The sequence below is a fragment of the Salvelinus namaycush genome, chromosome 28, assembly GCF_016432855.1.
Source record: "Salvelinus namaycush isolate Seneca chromosome 28, SaNama_1.0, whole genome shotgun sequence".
Lineage (NCBI taxonomy): Eukaryota > Metazoa > Chordata > Actinopteri > Salmoniformes > Salmonidae > Salvelinus > Salvelinus namaycush.
The window spans coordinates 39,148,635-39,168,044 of record NC_052334.1 but is presented as its reverse complement, the minus strand read 5'-3'; the positions used below and the strand labels follow the sequence as shown (position 1 = coordinate 39,168,044).

The following is a 19,410-nucleotide window of genomic DNA, read 5'->3' as shown; positions in this document are numbered from 1 at the left end:
ACAAGCGCTAACAGAAGGGCTAGTTTAGCATGGCATTAGCTCTAGCTGGGCCAGTTGTAGGGGGGGTTTATTGCCAGTCAGTGAGCCGCGGAGGCAGCTGTCGAGGGCAAAGTTTGTAGCGCTGAGTGACTGCACCCACCAGGAATGCCCAGGGTCTGGGGTGACCCTCCAGGGGCCCACATTGTAGCACAGAGTAAGGATAAGGCCAGGTTGGGGATTAGGGAAAGCTATTTCCCTCTTCCATTAACAACCCTGTACCAAAGGTGGAAGAGGGCCAGAGAGCAGAAATGCCGGGGCACTCATTGGGCAATGGGCATGCCTATAGTGGGTTGTTGTAGGACTCGAGGGACGGTTACATTAGGACCCAATGGGAAGGCTTCACTCACATTGCATAGGTGTCAGATCCTTGCTCTGAATTCTTTCCATGGATGTGCTGAATGTTTGTACACAGAAATCATAACTATTGAAGTCTGTCAAACCAGATCAGTGCTTTCTTTACAGTACTGTACTTTCTTTACAGTACTGTGGTTTCTCTCCCACATTCTTCAGTGTTTCTTTTCTTGCACACACACACACACACACACACACACACACACACACACACACACACACACACACACACACACACACACACACACACACACACACACACACACACACACACACACACACAGCTTTACAATGCTAACATTATAGGAAACCTTACACGGCACAAATACTATCAGCAACTTCATACCTTGGATTTGGGGCTTGTGCTATTTTAGCAAAGCCAGAGAATTTCCTTAATATTCTCAACACACGTTTAGGGTATCAGGAAAACCTGAACACCCAAATACAGAGGTATTGTAAAACGTTTGAATAAAGTGTCGATCAATATTAAACTCCAAAACACCCAGCAGGCCGAAATTTCACAATAGGCAGTGAGTGAATCAACGAACCCTCTAAAATCATCTGGAATAAAAAAACATTCAAATCCTTTTTTCTATCAGAGGACAAAGTCTTGCAGCTTTAAAGGATTTTCTCAGTTTTGGGAACACAGCGCTTCTAGGTTTTCGGATTGGCACACAGGGTGACAAAGTGAAAAATAGCTCATTATACTTCAAGAGGGAAGTTAGACTTTGGTCAGCAGCAGTGGTCTCAGAAATGAATGTTGCTCTTTTAAGGTGACCCATTTCATTTCGACAACACAAAAACAAAAATTCAACTCGTTTCATTTCACGCTGGGCCCTCCACGCCAGTGATCCGGTCCGAGGCAAATCAGACGCAGTCTAGTGCAAAGCTTCAGATGAGGCCAAATAATGCCTTATTTGCTCTCTTTTCGTGCTCGTTTCAGTTTGCACTCCCCTTGCATGAACAGCTCTTGCTCTGTTGCTTGGCTCTAACGTTGTCACGACTTCCGCCGAAGTCGGCTCCTCTCCTTGTTCGGGCGGCGTTCGACGTCACCGGCTTTCTAGCCATCGCCGCTCCATTTCTCATTGATCCATTTGTTTTGTCTTGTTCCCTGCACACCTGGTTTTCATTCCCCAATCACACCGCATGTATTTATTCCTCTGTTCCCCCTCATGTCTTTGTGTGAAATTGTTTGTGTTACGTGTTTATTGTTGACGCGCCAGACTGGTTTGCTTATACCGTGTTGTTCACGAAAATGTTTATTGTTAAACATAAATTATTGTGACTGTTTTGCGCGTTTTGCACGTTTGCCTATTGGCTGGAGGTTTTGACACAGTTGCGTCCGTCTGTTGGTTTCTCCTGACTCAATAAAGTGTGCGCCTGTTCACAACTCTCTGCTCTCCTGCACCTGACTTTACTACCAGTAGCGCACACCTGACAAACGTTTGGATGTAGAAGGCCAATACACTGCCTAGATTTGATGCTAGTAGGGTTTATGTGTGTGTTACTACTCTGATCTATTGGATGCCAGTGTGTGTGTGTGTGTGTGTGTGTACACGTGTGTGTGTGTGTGTGCGCGTGTCTACATTACTGATCAGCCCTGCTGGAGGCCAATGTCAATTTCCGCTTCTGCACTCTCACCTACCTAAATGAGCATTGGTCCAGAGTGATCGACACACAATACAGACTCTATTTGACACAGATTAGTTCCTTTGATGTGACCTAATCGAGCTCAAAACAGACCCTTTGTGTGGAGAAGAGAAGTGGAGTCGGACTCAAATTCTGAAGTTGTGGCACTGAGTGAATTGATCCAGTCATGGAGTAGTGGAGAAAACATACTGTTATGGGAAAGGATATTTTTAAACCATGAATGATAGACTTACTGTATTAAGCATCAACAACATATAAACCTTTGGCAGAGACATACAAAGCACCCAAACATATGAGCAATAAGATGTTATGAAGTTGTCTCGTGCCAAACTTATTTTCTCTGTGCAGCTGTAAAGATGCTTTGTGGTAGACGTTAGTTACCATGAGAGCTGGGGCGAGTGTCTTTGTGAGTGTCTTTCTCTGGTGAGTCGGCGTGGTGTGATGTGAGCAGCAGTCGGACTAATTCTGCCATTGTTGTCGGGGAGAGGCTCTTATTGAGTGAGAACCTAATTAAGTGCTGTACTCTAGGCTACTGCAAGGCAAGCCTTAGAGAGAGGACTGACGAGACACAATGATGGTGTGACTGGGTTGGTGTGAGAGGCAATGCTGTAGAAGAAACGGACTTGTGTTGCTTCCCTACCAGGTCACACTGGAGTGTGTTGGAGGTAAACAACATGCACACGTACGTACGTGCACATGTACACACAGGTATGAGTACACACATGCATGAGTACGCATTCAAACGGTCTCACACTCACACAAACACACATGCTGTGTGTGTCTGGGATACGGTTCAAAGGCAAAAAAGCAGGTTACTGTGTTCTGTGACAACGAGTGAGCAGCCCTTGGAATGCTGCTAGCCCTCATTTCACCAGGCATTTCCCGACATGTCTGGGCACGCTCCGGCATGGGATGGAGGGCGGAGACTTCCCAGCAGCAGCAGTAGTAGTAGGGGTCCGACTGCCTTCCGTTCCACACAATAACACTATTATTACAAGTATTACTATTATTATTATTACATTCGTAACGCGTTGCGATGATATATGGCAGGGGTATTCAAATCTTACCGTACAAAGTCCGGACTACCGCTGGTTTTCTGTTCTACCTGTAGAACTGGTTTCGAGGTTCAGATTTGAATTTCAGGGATATATTGTACGATTTTTTTGTAATAATTGGGTCCCGCTGCATATTATTTCAGCAGCTGTTATGTAAAGGTCTTTTTGAGTTGTGCCCAACGGGTAAAATGTACATGTACATGGAGGTACTCTCATTCACAGGAACATAACAAAAAGTAGTCGCGAGAACTCGTAGAAAAGAGGAGGTCGTTTAGTATCTAGTCTACACCAACGAGAACCCCATTAAAGTGCAGCAACACATAGGAAGATGCATCCGACAATATTGCTTTTAATGAGAATTCATTTGAGTGAGTGTTCTTTTGTTCTGTTTTTGAACCCCGCGTTCACAAGTGAAGTGACAAAGAACTGACAAAGAAGCGCATGACAGTTGTAGAAATACACAGTGCACATTCCCAAATTACACAGACAGGTGAAAAATAATAATGACTTGCAGTGAGTCATTTAATGGGTCACAAAGGTAGTGTGGAGAGGTTGGCTCAAGTTAGGATGAGTTGGGGAGGGGAAGAAAGGGTTAGTGATGTTGGGTCTTTGCGGCGGTGTCCATCCAGCTAGTTGAGCATGCAGGACTCGTAGGTGGGCACCATGTATTTGATGTTGATGAAGGCGTCCTCACCCCCGTAGCGCTCAAACACCTCCAGGGTCTCCTGGATCAGGTCTCCGATGTTCTCCCTCTTCTGCTGGCTGTAGTCGATGCCGTCTCCCGAGTTGACTGTGGAGATAGAGAGGGAGGCGAGGTGTTAGGTCATTGTCAGAGATCTATGCATGCACACACACAGATACAGTAGGTGTTATGGGCTGAGAGGGGAGAAACAGTGAGCTTTGTTGTCACGGCAGCAGGACTGCCTCTAAGAGAGTGATACAGAAATACATTTCACCAGGCCACGCTAAATCTGATGCCGCAGCTAATGAGATGTTTCAAACACAATGCTGCCCACTGAATTCAATTTGCATTTCTTTCTCTGTATCTCTTCAGCTCTCTTTCCACCTGTCTCTCTCTCGGCCTCTCGCTCTCTCTCACACACACACACACACACACACACACACACACACACACACACACACACACACACACACACACACACACACACACACACACACACACACACACACACACACACACACACACACACACACACACACACACACTCTCTCTCTCTTCTCTCTCTCCTGCGCTGGCTCTCTAGCACAAATATAACACCATGACCGAAAGCATGATGAACCTGTAGCGTACAGCAATGTAAAGCACGTGATGTTTTCGCATACCAATTGTCCTTTGTTAAAGGTTATTTATCTATCATGGTGTTGTTCCAAACTGGGCATGCTCAGTGACCTGAGGCATAGTGGTGTTCCCAAGGCAGCCGAGCGTGTGTGTGCGTGTGTGTGTGTGTGTGAATATAAGGTGAGCCCACATTGCCTGTATGTCTGTTTCTCTCTCTCTCTCTCTCTCTCTCTCTCTCTCTCTCTCTGTCTCTGTCAGATTCAACTGGGAGTCAGCAGAGGAGCGACAGCACTACCACAATCTCTCACCCTCCTAGTATTTATGTAAGGCCCATTGTGGTCCAGTGACAAGGAGGCCATAGAGCACAGCCATAAAACTGTCCCTGAGGAAGATGAGTGTGTGTGTGTTGTGTGGTCGGGGTAGACAGGGGATAGAGAATATAAAACACACACAGCCCACTGCCACAAAAAAACAGGGACTAGCTACAGTACAGTGGAGCCTGACTGCTATTACTGCAAATGGTAGAGCTACACACGCACACACACACACACACACACACACACACACACACACACACACACACACACACACACACACACACACACACACACACACACACACACACACACACACACACACACCTTGCTGTCTACTAGAAAAGAGAGCTGGCCACAGCGCTGAGGAAACTTGTTACCAAAAAACCTTCCTGAAGTGTCCTTCCACCTCCAGATGCTCCCTCCCCTCCCCCCAAAACAGCCTCTGATTGACACTGTAACTTTATCAGGCCACTGCAAACTGCCAATCTCCTGCTGCCGCACTTGAGACACTGAGCAGGGCTTTTCTAAGGGAGTTCAATCAGGAAGGAATGAAACCCACACAGACAGATACAATCAGCCTCTGGTAGTTGGTTGTAGGCAAATGATGTGGTACAATGATTTATGAACGTTTTACTTGCCAAAAAGACATTTGGAGAGTTGTTCTTTAACACGTAAGTATGCACTCACACAGGCAAACACACACACAGTCTCACAGCACACACACACACACAGTCTCACACACACACACAGTCTCACACACACACACACGCACGCACGCACGCACGCACGCACGCACGCACGCACGCACGCACGCACGCACGCACGCACGCACGCACACAGTGCAGGTATCCCTCCCTTTGTCGTGGCAGAATGGAGAGTTCCAGTATTTGCCGTAGCCTGGAGTGATTTGTGATTCAGAACATATAGAGATATATCATGGAACACATTGACCTCACACTAGACACTGAAAGAGATAGGCACTCCACCTGAGAGTGAGAGAGAGAACGAGAACAAGAAAGAGAGAGAGAGGAAGCCTACCTGCCTGTTCTTCCCATTTCAAATGGGACCCCTCGCGCCCCTCGCTCACAAGCCCAATTAGCACTGGAGAGAAGCTCTGAAAAGCCTTCTCTCACTCCCTCTCTCTCTCTTTTCTTTCTCCTCAATCTTTCTGTTCTCACCTCTCTGCTAGCTGCTCGTTAAAACCCAAATAAGGCTAGTCACATAAAAAGAAGCCTGTTAAGAAATTACTGTTTGGCAAACTTTGAACTCCGTAGCCTGCTAGGCTGATAGGACTCTGTGTTCTGTGTGTTTCTCTAAAGGTTTGGGCTCATTCCTCATCTCTCTTTCTATAAACTTTTAGTTTGATACATTTTTAATACATGATGCGGTAAGTAGGCTGCCTATGGTACAGGTTGTGGATGGTACCAAAGGGAGAATACAGTATAGTATAGCCTAAAACCTTCTAGCTAGGAAAAATTGCTTCGCATTCAAAAAAAAAAAAAAAAAAAGTCCACGCATTCAGCTTTGCAAAGACGATGGAACAAAATGACTAAGGAGGAAACGTTTCCTGAGTCCGGAGACGCTTGTGCAACTGACTGATGGCCAATAGTACTGGACTAGGTTATAGCCTACTAGAGGCAACAGATGTAAAGGCAGAATATGGAGCCAAAATATCCCTCCTTGTTCTCTGTGTGTGTGTGTGTGTGTGTGTGTGTGTGTGTGTGTGTGTGTGTGTGTGTGTGTGTGTGTGTGTGTGTGTGTGTGTGTGTGTGTGTGCGAGACTGTGTGAGACTGTGTGTGTGTCAGAGGCCTAACGGCCTAGCCGGTCTCTCGCACTTTATAAAGTAATTCTAAGGGCTCAAGCCGGGCCGGAGGACCATAAATGCTTAATAGGATGCAAAACTGGATTTGAGGAAAATGGGAGCAATGCACTGTAGTAAAATCTGTCCCCAAAGCCCATGAGACCGGTAAAGGAAGTGTATGGATGAACAACCGATAGAATGTGTGTGTGTGTATGTGTGTGTGTATGTGTGTGTGCGTGCATCCGTGCATGCATGCAGGGTTGGAGAGTAATGGATTACATGTAAGGGATCAAAAAAAAAAAAAATGTAACTGTAATTCATTACGTTACCAGCAAAAATATTGAAAAAATATATCAGATTACAGATACTTTTGAAAAACTAGATGGTTACTTCGAGGATTACTTTTAAAACAATCTTTGACACTTCTCTGTTTTCTCAATGACATTAAAATCAGCATTGAAAAAAGGCACAAGTTTAAGTTTGTTCCATCTGAGCGAGTCTGACCACAAGTCAGAGACCACTATGATGACACACCAAATGTGTTTGATGGATTGAGGGAAAAGAGCAGGAATAGTTTTTGTAGGCTACAGTCCAAGCTACTGTACGTCTTCCAATGGTGCGACTGCTGTCAGCATCCAAAGATTATCCAACTTGAATAAACGCTTGGAGGTAAGGATGACAGCAGTGGTGTAGTCTATGGCGATACGGATATCACGTATTATTGATATCTACATAGCACATTGATGTGAATCACACTGCTGCTCTCTCATTTAGCTATTTGCGTCTTACGGATTGTGGTTGTTGTGGGTGGCTGTTCACAAATCTAAATGTGTATTTGAAACCAATAATGGTTGAATTCAAGAAATGTAAGCTGCCTATCAATCATTGTCTTTGAAACCAGTGAACAGCCAATGAAAAATGAGCTCTTGCAACAGATGCATAGTGCGGATTCCAGCCTATGGAATACAAGTAGGGCTTTTATTACTCAACCCAATTCGTGGTGATAAAAACAATACATCCATAGGTCTAATGGACACATGCTCAAACGAGCACACTTTTGATAGACTTAAAGAGACAATCTGTAGTTGCTACATCCATTTTTGGACTTATAACTTATATAGTACCAGTCAAAAGTTTGGACAGACCTACTAATTCAAGGGTTTTTCTTAATTTGTTTTCTATTTTCTACATTGCAGAATAATTGTGAAGACATCAAAAATATGAAATAACACATATGGAATCATGTAGTAACCAAAAACGTGTTAAACAAATCAAAATACATTTTATATTTGAGATTCTTCAAAGTAGCCACCCTTTGCCTTGATGACAGCTTTGCACACTCTTGGCATTCTCTCAACCGGCTTCATGAGGTAGTCACCTGGAATGCATTTCAATTAACAGGATTTCCTTGTTAAAGTTAATATGTGGAATTGCTTTCCTTCATATTGCGTTTGAGCCAATCAGTTGTGTTGTGACAAGGTAGGGTTGGTATACAGAAGATAGCCCTATTTGGTAAAAGACCAAGTCCATATTATGGCAAGAACAGCTCAAATAAGCAAAGAGAAGCGACAGTCCATATTACTTTAAGACATGTCTGTCAATCTGGAACATTTCAGGAACTTTGAAAGCTTCTTCAAGTGCAGCTGCAAAAACCATCAAGCGCTTTGTTGAAACTGGCTCTCATGAGGACCGCCACAGGAAAGGAAGACCCAGAGTTACCTCTGCTGCAGAGGATAAGTTCATTAGAGTTACCAGCCTCCGAAATCGGCAATTAACTGCACCACAGATGGCAGCCCAAATAAATGCTTCACAGAGTTCAAGTAACAAACATATCTCAAAATCAACTGTTCAGAGGAGACTGCATGAATCAGGCATTCATGGTCGAATTACTGCAAAGAAACCACTACTAAAGGACACCAATAAGAAGAAGATACTTGCTTGGAGCAATTAGACTAGTGGAAATCTGTCCTTTGGTCTGATGAGTCCAAATTTTAAATGTTTGGTTTCAACCGCTGTGTCTTTGTGAGATGCAGAGTAGGGGAACGGATGATCTCCGCATGTGTGGTTCCCACCACGAAGCATGGAGGAGGAGGTGTGATGGTGTGGGGGTGCTTTTCTGGTGACATTGTCAGTGATTTATTTAGATTTAAAGGCACACTTAACCAGCATGGATACCACAGCATTCTGCAGCGAACCGCCATAACATCTGGTTTGCGCTTAGTGGGACTATCATTTGTTTTTCAAAAGGACACTGACCCAAAACACACCTCCAGGCTGTGTATGGGCTATTTGACCAAGAAGGAAAGTGATGGAGTGCTGCATCAGATGACCTGGCTTCCACAATCACCCGACCTCAACCTAATTGAGATTGTTTGGGATGAGTTGGACCACAAAGTGAAGGAAAAGCAGCCAACAAGTGCTCAGCATATGTGGGAACTCCTTCAAGACTGTTGGAAAAGCATTCCAGGTGAAGCTGGTTGAGAGAATGCCAAGAGTGTGCAAAGCTGTCATCAATGCAAAGGGTGGCTACTTTGAAGAATCTTAAATATATTTTGATTTGTTTAACACTTTTTTGGTTACTACATGAATCCATATGTGTTATTTCATAGTTTTGATGACTTCACTATTATTCTACAATGTAGAAAATAGTAAAAATAAAGAAAAACCCTTGAATTAGTAGGTGTGTCCAAACCTTTGACTGGTACTGTATATACACTACCATTCAAACGTTTGGGGTCACTTAGAAATGTCCTTGTTTTGAAAGAAAAGCAAATTTTTGGTCCATTAAAATAACATCAATTTGATCAGAAATACAGTGTAGTCATTGGTAATGTTGTAAATGACTATTGTAGCTGGAAACAGCAGATTGTTTTATGGAATATCTACATAGGCCCATTATCAGCAAACATCACTCCTGTGTTCCAATGGCATGTTGTGTTAGCTAATCCAAGTTTAGCATTTTAAAAGGCTAATTGATCATTAGAAAACCCTTTTACAATTATGTTAGAACAGCTGAAAATTGTTGTTCTGATTAAAGAAGCAATAAAACTGGCCTTCTTTAGACTAGTTGAGTATCTGGAGCATCAGCATTTGTGGGTTCGATTACAGGCTCAAAATAGCCAGAAACAAATAACTTTCTTCTGAAACACATCAGTCTATTCTTGTTCTGAGAAATGAAGGCTATTCCATGGGAGAAATTGCCAAGAAACTGAAGATCTCGTACAACGCGGTGTTCTACTCCCTTCACAGAACAGCGCAAATTGGCTCTACCCAGAATAGAAAGAGGAGTGGGAGGCCCTGGTGCACAACTGAGCAAGAGGACAAGTACATTAGTGTCTAGTTTGAGAAACAGACGCCCCACAAGTCCTCAACTGGCAGCTTCATTAAATAGTACCCGTAAAACACCAGTCTCACCATCAACAGTGAAGAGGCAACTCTGGGATGCTGGCCTTCTAGGCAGAGTTGCAAAGAAAAAGCCATATCTCAGACTGGCCAATAAAAATAAAAGATTAAGATGGGCAAAAGAACACAGACACTGGACAGAGGAACTCTGCCTAGAAGGCCAGCATCCCAGAGTTGCCTATTCACTGTTGACGTTGAGACTGGTGTTTTGCAAGGACATTTCTAAGTGACCCCAAACTTTTGAACGGTAGTGTGTATATCCATTGATTCTTGAAGAATATAACTTATAAATGCCTCATGAGCTTAGTTCAACTGTCACACTCCATGAGAAACCAAAATAAATAAATAAATGTACATTTTACATTTTTTTTTACATTTTAGTCATTTAGCAGACGCTCTTATCTAGAGCGACTTACAGTAGAGTGCATACATTTTATTACATTTTACATACTGAGACAAGGATATCTCTACCGGCCAAACCCTCCCTAACCCGGACGACGCTATGCCAATTGTGCGTCGCCCCACGGACCTCCCGGTTGCGGCCGGCTGCGACAGAGCCTGGGCGTGAACCCAGAGACTCTGGTGGCACAGCTAGCACTGCGATGCAGTGCCCTAGACCACTGCGCCACCCGGGAGGCCTAATGTAAACAAACACTGCATATGTATATATTTTATTTTTTATTTTACCTTTATTTAACTAGGCAAGTCAGTTAAGAACAAATTCTTATTTACAATGACGGCCTACCAAAAGGCATAAGGCCTCTGTCGGGGACGGGGGCCTGGGATAAAAAAAAATACAACATAAATATAGGACAAAACACACATTACAACAAGAGAGACAACACAATACATAAAGAGAGACCTAAGACAACAACATAGCAAAGCAGCAACACATGACAACACAGTACGGTAGCAACACAAGATAACAACAACATGATAGCAACACAACATGGTAGCAGCACAAAACACGGTACAAACATTATTGGGCACAGTCAACAGCACAAAGGTCAAAAAGGTAGAGACAACAATACATCACACTAAGGAGCCACAACTGTCAGTAAGAGTGTCCATGATTGAGTCTTTGACGAGATTGAGATAAAACTGTCCAGTTTGAGTGTTTGTTGCAGCTCGTTCCAGTCGCTAGCTACAGCAAACTGAAAAGAGGAGCACCCAGGGATGTGTGTGCTTTGGGGACGTTTAACAGAATGTGACTGGTAGAACGGGTGTTGTATGTGGAGCATGAGGGCTGCAGTAGATATCTCAGATAAGGGGGAGTGAGGCCTAAGAGGGTTTTATAAATAAGCATCAACCAGTGGGTCTTGCAACGGGTTTACAGAGATGACCAGTTTACAGAGGAGTATAGAGTGCAGTGATGTGTTCTATAAGGAGCATTGGTGGCAAATCAGATGGCCGAATGGTAAAGAACATCTAGCCGCTCGAGAGCACCCTTAAATGCCGATCTATAAATTATGTCTCCGTAATCTAGCGTGGGTAGGACGGTCATCTGAATCAGGGTTAGTTTGGCAGCTGGGGTGAAAGAGGAGCGATTACGATAGAGGAAACCGAGTCTAGATTTAACTTTAGCCTGCAGCTTTGATATGTGCTAAGAGAAGGACAGTGCACCGTCTAGCCATACTCCCAAGTACTTGTATGAGGTGACTATCTCAAGCTCTAAACCCTCAGAGGTAGTAATAACACCTGTGGGAAGAGGGGCATTCTTCTTACCAAACCACATGACCTTTGTTTTGGAGGTGTTCAGAACAAGGTTAAGGGCAGAGAAAGCTTGTTGGACACTAAGAAAGCTTTGTTGTGGAGCATTTAACACAACATCCGGGGAGGGGCCAGCTGAGTATAAGACTGTATCATCTGCATATAAATGGATGAGAGCTCTCCCTACTGCCTGAGCTATGTTGTTGATGTAAATTGAGAAGAATGTGGGGCCTAGGATCGAGCCTTGGGGTACTCCCTTGGTGACAGGCAGTGGCTGAGACAGCAGATTTTCTGACTTTATACACTGCACTCTTTGAGAGAGGTAGTTAGCAAACCAGGCCAAAGACCACTCAGAGACACCAATACTCCTTAGCCGGCCCACAAGAAGAGGAGCTGCTGCTTTGGCAGCAGCTAATGGGGATCCATAATAAATATAAATACAAATACAAGAATGGAATGGTCTACCGTATCAAAAGGTTTGGCCAAGTCAATAAAAATAGCAGCACAATATTGCTTAGAATCAAGGGCAATGGTGACATCACTGAGGACCTTTAAGGTTGCAGTGACACATCCATAACCTGAGCGGAAACCAGATTGCATACCCGAGAGAATACTATAGACATCAAGAAAGCCAGTCAGTTGATTATTGACATTTTCTTTTTAAACACTTTTGATGAACAGGGTAAAATAGAAATAGGCCTATAACAGTTAGGATCAGCTTTGATCTCCCACTTTAAATAAAGGACGAACTGTGGCTGCCTTCCAAGCCATGGGAACCTCCCCAGAAATGAGAGACAGGTTAAAAAGGTTTGAGATAGGCTTGGCGATGATAGGGGCAGCAACCTTAAAGAAGAAAGGGTCTAAACTATCTGACCCAGATGTTTTTTTGGGGTCAAGTTTAAGGAGATCTTTCAGCACCTCGGACTCTGTGACTGCCTGCAGGGAGAAACTTTGTAGTGGGGCAAGGGATAAATAGGGAGAAGCATCGGGATAGTCGCATTAGAAGGGGTGGGAGATAAGGAAATGTTGGACGGGCAAGAAGGCAAGGCTGAGTCAAATCGGAATCCTAACTTAATGAAGTGGTGATTAAAGAGCTCAGCCATGTGCTTCTTGTCAGTATCAACCACATCATCAACATTAAGGGACATGGGCAGCTGTGAGGAGGAGGGTTTATTCCCCAGGTCTTTAACCGTTTTCCAGAACTTCTCGGGGTTAGACCCACAGAGAGAGAACTGCTCCTTAAAGTAACTAACTTTGGCCTCCCGGATAGCCTGAGTGCACTTACTTCTCATTTGCCTGAACGATAGTCAGTCAGCTTGAGTATGCGTGTGCTGAGCCTTTCGCCAAATGCAATTCTTGAGGTGGAGTAACTCTGCAGGATCACAGTCAAACCAGGGGCTGAACCTGTTTCTAATTCAAATTTTCTTTATGGGGGCGTTTTGTTAACAATACAACTGAAAATATGAAAAATGAAGGTCCAAGCATCTTCAACAGAGGGGAATCAAGCTGATACTATACCATTTTACAGAGGCCAGTTCATGAAGGAAGGCTGGCTCATGAAAGTTTTTTAGCAAGCATCTATGACAAATCAGGACAGGTCGTTATCACTGAGCAGCCATTACGAACACAGGCTGTAAAAAACAGTCATCACTAAGGTCATTACAGAAAACACCAAGCTGATACCTATCAGGATTATTTGCGAGGATAACATCGAGGAGAGTAGACTTTTCTGGGTGTTTGGAGTCATACCTTGTGGGATTGGTAATAATCTGAGAAAGATTTAGGGAGTCCCATTGCTTTAGGACTTGGTCAGGTGGTTTAAGCATGTCCCAGTTTAGGTCACCTAGCAGGACAAATTCAGACTTAGTGTAAGGGGCCAGGAGAGAGCTTAGGGCAGGTAGGGTACAGGCCGGTGCTGATGGAGGACGATAGCACCTAGCAACAGTCAACAAAGAGCTATTTGAAAGTTTAATGCTTAAAAACAGCAAATCAAATTGTTTGGGGACAGACTTGGTGGAGACAACCGAGCACTGAAGGTGATCCTTGGTAAAGATTGCCACTCCACCGCCTTTGGAAGATCTGTCTTGCTGAAAAAGGTTTCAACCAGAAAGGTTAACATCAGTATTCAAAACACTCTTCCTTAACCATGTCTCAGTAATGACCAACACATCTGGATTGGAGCTGTGAACCCACACTTTCAATTGATCCATGTTTGGTAATAAGCTTCTAGTGTTAACATGCAGAAAACCCAGGCTTTTACGAGAGCAGAAATCAGTATAGCCCCATAACATGGTTAAAATAATAATTTTTATATAATGGATGGTCAGTCCTTGCATCGATAGCTCTGTCTATTAATCTGAGGGTGGTTACATTTCTCCAGGCCCATCCCTCAGCTTTTTACCAAAACAGAGGCAGGGCGGCTGTTTTGTTATTGTTTCATCTGTGGATTTGCTCTTTAAACAGATACATATTATCAAGATATCAAAGTGTCACCAACAAAAGGTAAACAATAGGGCTATAGCAAATGCCATTCATTTTTCACATGTACAGTGGCTTGCGAAAGTATTCACCCCCCTTGGAGTTTTTCCTATTTTGTTGCCTTACAACCTGGAATTAAAATAGATTTTTTAGTGAGTGTTTGTATCATTTGATTTACACAACATGCCTACCACTTTGAAGATGTAAAATATTGTTTTTTTGTGAAACAAACAAGAAATAAGACAAAAAAACTGAAAACTTGAGCTTGCATAACTATTCAACCCCCCAAAGTCAATACTTTGTAGAGACACCTTTTGCAGCAATTACAGCTGCAAGTCTCTTGGGGTATGTTTCTATACGCATGGCACATCTAGCCACTGGGATTTGTGCCCATTCTTCAAGGCAAAATTGCTCCAGCTCCTTCAAGTTGGATGGGTTCCTCTGGTGTACAGCAATCTTTAAGTCATACCATAGATTCTCAATTGGATTGAGGTCTGGGCTTTGACTAGGCCATTCCAAGACATTTAAATGTTTCCCCTTAAATCACTTGAGTGTTGCTTTAGCAGTATGCTTAGGGCCATAGTCCTACTGGAAGGTGAACCTCCGTTCCAGTCTCAAATCACTGCAACAGGTTTTCCTCAATAATTTCCCTGTATTTAGCACCATCCATCATTCCTTCAATTCTGACCAGTTTCCCAGCCCTGCCGATGAAAAACATCCCCACAGCATGATGCTGCCACCACCATGCTTCATTGTGGATGGTGTGCTCAGGGTGATGAGGTGTTGGGTTTGCGCCAGACATAGCGTTTTCCTTGATGGCCAAGAAGCTCCATTATAGTCTCACCTGACCAGAGTACCTTCTTCCATATGTTTGGGGAGTCTCCCACGTGCCTTTTGGCGAACACCAAACGTGTTTGCTTATTTTTTTCTTTAAGCAATGGCTTTTTTCTGGGCACTCTTCCGTAAAGCCCAGCTCTGTGGAGTGTAGGGCTTAAAGTGGTCCTATGGACAGATACTCCAATCTCCACTGTGGAGCTTTGCAGCTGCTTCAGGGTTATCTTTGGTCTCTTTGTTGCCTCTCTGATTAATGCCCGCCTTGCCTGATCCGTGAGTTTTGGTGGGCGGCCCTCTCTTGGCAGGTTTGTTGTGGTGCCATATTCTATCAATTTTTTTATAATGGTACTCTGTGGTCTGTTCAAAGTCTCTGATATTTTTTTATAACCCAACACTGATCTGTACTTCTCCACAACTTTGTCCCTGACCTGTTTGGAGAGCTCCTTCGTCTTCATAGTGCCGTTAGCAAAAATTGTTTACAGACATATTATTTCACTTATAACTCACTGTAACTCAATACCAGTGGGTCAGAAGTTTACGTACACTACGTTGACTGTGCCTTTAAACGGCTTGGAAAATTCCAGAAAATGATGTCAAGACTTCAGAAGCTTCTGATAGGCTAATTGACATCACTTGAGTCAATTGGAGGTGTACCTGTGGATGTATTTCAAGGCTTACCTTCAAACTCGGTGTCTCTTTGCTTGACATAATGGGAAAATCAAAAGAAATCAGCCAAGACCTCTGAAAAAAAATTGTAGACCTCCACAAGTCTGATTCATCCTTGGAAGCAATTTCCAAACGCCTGAAGGTACCACGTTCATCTGTACAAACAATAGTACGCAAGTATAAACACCAAGGGACCACGCAGCCGTCATACCACTCAGGAAGGAGGTCTCCTAGGTATGAACGTACTTTGGTGCGAAAAGTGCAAATCAATCCCAGAACAACAGCAAAGGACCTTGTGAAGATGCTGGGGGAAACAGGTACAAAAGCATCTATATCCACAGTAAAACGAGTCCTATGTTGACATAACCTGAAAGGCCGCTCAGCAAGGAAGAAGCCACTGCTTCAAAACCGCCATTAAAAGGCCAGACTACATTTTGCAACTGCAAATTATATGGATATATTGAAGCAACATCTCAAGACATCAGTCAGGAAGTTAAAGCTTGGTCGCAAATGGGTCTTCCAAATGGACAATGACCCCAAGCATACTTCCAAAGTTGTGTCGAAATTGCTTAAGGACAACAAAGTCAAGGTATTGGAGTGGCCGTCACAAAGCCCTGACCCCAATCCTATAGAAAATATGTGGGCAGAACTGAAAAAGCGTGTGCGAGCAAGGAGGCCTACAAACCTGACTCAGTTACACCAGCTCTGTCAAGAGGAATGGGCCAAAATTCACCCAACTTATTGTGGGAAGCTTGTGGAAGTCTACCCGAAACGTTTGGCCCAAGTTAAACAATTTAAAGGCAATGCTACCAAATACTAATTGAGTGTATGTAAACTTCTGACCCACTGGGAATGTGATGAAAGAAATAAAAGCTAAAATAAATAATTCTCTGTACTATTATTCTGACATTTCACATTCTTAAAATAAAGTGGTGATTCTAACTGACTTAAGACAGGACATTTTTACTAGGATTAAATGTCAGGAATTGTGAAAAACTGAGTTTAAATGTATTTGGCTGAGGTGTATGTAAACTTCTGTCTTCAACTGTATATACTGAGATCATGTGACAGATCATGTGACACTTAGATTGCACACTGGTGGACTTTATTTAACATAATTACGTGACTTCTGAAAGTAATTGGTTGCACCATATCTTATTTAGGGGCTTCATAGCAAAGGGGTGAATACTGTACAGTACATATGCACGCACCACTTTTCTGTTTTGAATTTTTTGAAACAAGTTATTATTTTAATTTCACTTCACCAATTTGGACTATTTTGTGTATGTCCATTACATGTTATCCGAATAAAAATCTATTTAGATTATAGGTTGTAATGAAACAAAATAGGAAAAACGCCAAAGGGGGTGAATACTTTGCAAGGCACCGTAAATAGCACTTTCCAGTGGTGCTCGGTGACTGCCATTCCATGAGCGCAGCATTTATTATTCAACTCGAATCAATGAGCCCTATCAGTCCTCCATGACAAGAAAATCATAATCAACAGAGTAGGGCTGGCCTATAAGTCCTTAGTTTTGGGGTTGTGCTCAGGTAAAACAATTTGGCTAATCTATACTTCCATATTTACAAGTCCTATTCTTGAAGATCAAGGGGTATAACATTTATTGGAATGACTGGAATTCTATTAGACTTTGGTTTATAATGTAAAGATATAATTTAATCGTATTATTATATGTAGTAGAAAGCGATGGGTTAGAAGAAGCCTACAGTACATAACCAACCCATAAAGTAAAATTTTACATCGGCCAGCTATGTAAACTTTAACATTGATTTAGCCTTTAATAGATGTCGTTCAACTGGTAACATACATTTTGTCTTCTTCTAATGCCTCTTAAGGGGAAAATAATCTAAAAGTAACTGAATGTAATCAGACTACGTTACTGAGTTTGGGCAATCCAAAAGTTACGTTACTGATTACAATTTTGGACAGGTAACTAGTAACTGTAACGGATTAAATTTAGAAAGTAACCTACCAAACCCTGCATGCATGTGTGTGCATGTGCTAGCGTGCGCAAGAGCATTTCTGACACTGATCAGAGCCAGACCGCTCTGCAAATTACAAAGAGGGAAAGTCCAATGCCTTGGTCCATGTTAGCAACAATTTACATATTCTCCAACAACCATATGCACTCAGCAACACACTCCGAGAAAATGTTCTATATTCATGTTGTAGGCCTATATCTCTGACTCTTGAACTCATAATTGTATTTTCTTTAACGCGGCCCAACATACAGGCTCTCCCCACCTACCAGCTAACCCAAATCTTTTATAACAGCACAAAAACAGAAAAAGAAACACACTGGCATTTGAGCAATAAAATGACATAAAAAGCAAGACTTATCCCTGTAAAAGGGAAAGGCCAAAGAGAACAACATGCAGTGTGATCTACTCGAGTGGGGCCTGTGCTGTGTGAATATAGTGTTCAGCACTAAAGCAATGGAGGGTGAGGAGAGAGTACTATGTTGTTGTGGCGTAGTTTGCGAGGTGGACTCTCTCTCTCTCTCTCTCTCTCTCTCTCTCTCTCTCTCTCTCTCTCTCTCTCTCTCTCTCTGCAGCTGTGGCATGTGTGTGGAGGCTAGTAGGGGGCCGAAGGGCCAGAGGCCAGGCCCAGAGAGGGACTCCCTATTAGTGGAGACATTTTCCAGCTGACATGGAGGAGGGGGTGGTGGCAGCCTGAGTGACACAATGGGGAGCGGGGGAGGCTGTCCCCTGGCACAGACACAAGGGATCCTGGGTAATAAGACAAGGCTACGGTGCAACAACTGAGGTTCATGTATATTTCAGCCATGGTCCACTTATATGTTACGTCCCAAATGGCACCCTATTCCCTTTATGGTGCACTATATTTCACCAGGCCCCATAGGGCTCTGGTAGAAAGAAGTGCACAACAGTGCACTAGAAATGGAATAGGGTGCCATTTGGGACGCTTACCAGTCACAAAGGTGTTTGGAGGAGGAATTTGAAATTATTCTCAATATTTAAAGAGGTAAAAATAGTGTTTTTAGCGACGGGCGACGGGCGGGGGGGTGTTAAAGCTCTTTGTGCAAATGTCCTTCAGGAAAACTTTTACTTTCTCCCCCTCTCTAGGCAGACAAAAAATCTTTAAAAACAATACCTATATATAAGAAAAGAAAGGAAGAAAAGAGAAGGAAAGCGGGAGTTGGCTTGGCAGTGCTTTGAGGGAGATGGGCGGTCGATACGGAGTGCCATGGCAACTCCCCCACAGACAGGGCTCTGGTCATAAGTAGTGCACTCTAGAAGGAATGGGGTGCCATTTGGTATGCATCCACAATCTGGGGGGGATTTCAAGGGGAGTGTCATTTGACAAATCAGCTCGATGGTAAAAAGGGGTGGAAAGAAAATGTGTCCTTCTGTTTCTGTCTTTCATATCAAATCCCTGGGATTGGGCGCCCAGGAGTTTGGTGGCATCTTAATTGGGGAGGACGGGCTCGTGGTAATGACTGGAGCGGAATGTATCAAATACATCAAACGCATGGTTTCCAGGTATTTGATGCCATTCCATTTGCACCGTTCCAGCCATTCCTATGAGTCGTTCTCCCCTCAGCAGCCTCCTGTGATTGAGTGGTTCTTAGCAGACAGGGACTAGGTGAGGAGGTGAAGAGGTGGGAAGATGTGGTGGCTGTGAGGCTAGGTCTCTCCACCTCTCTTCCCTCTCTTCCCAGCCAGATCGCTCAAGATTGACTTCGAAATTGTCCTGGAAATTCCTTCAAAATCAGCCACTAGGGGCAACGATGAAAGCTATTACCATCAAGTAGGCTTGGGTT

The 19,410-nt window shown here is 43.5% G+C and overlaps 1 protein-coding gene across 1 annotated transcript in view; it reads right to left on the bottom strand.

The window, feature by feature from the left end:
• Positions 1–3,420: 3,420 nt before the first annotated feature.
• Positions 3,421–19,410, bottom strand: part of pacrg (PARK2 co-regulated) — a 250,947-nt gene continuing 234,957 nt past the window's right edge. Inside the window, exon 5 of the mRNA XM_038967476.1 lies at positions 3,421–3,885. Within this exon, the coding sequence (XP_038823404.1) occupies positions 3,725–3,885 (161 nt within the window). The 3' untranslated portion in view covers positions 3,421–3,724. The remainder of the gene's footprint in view (positions 3,886–19,410) is intronic.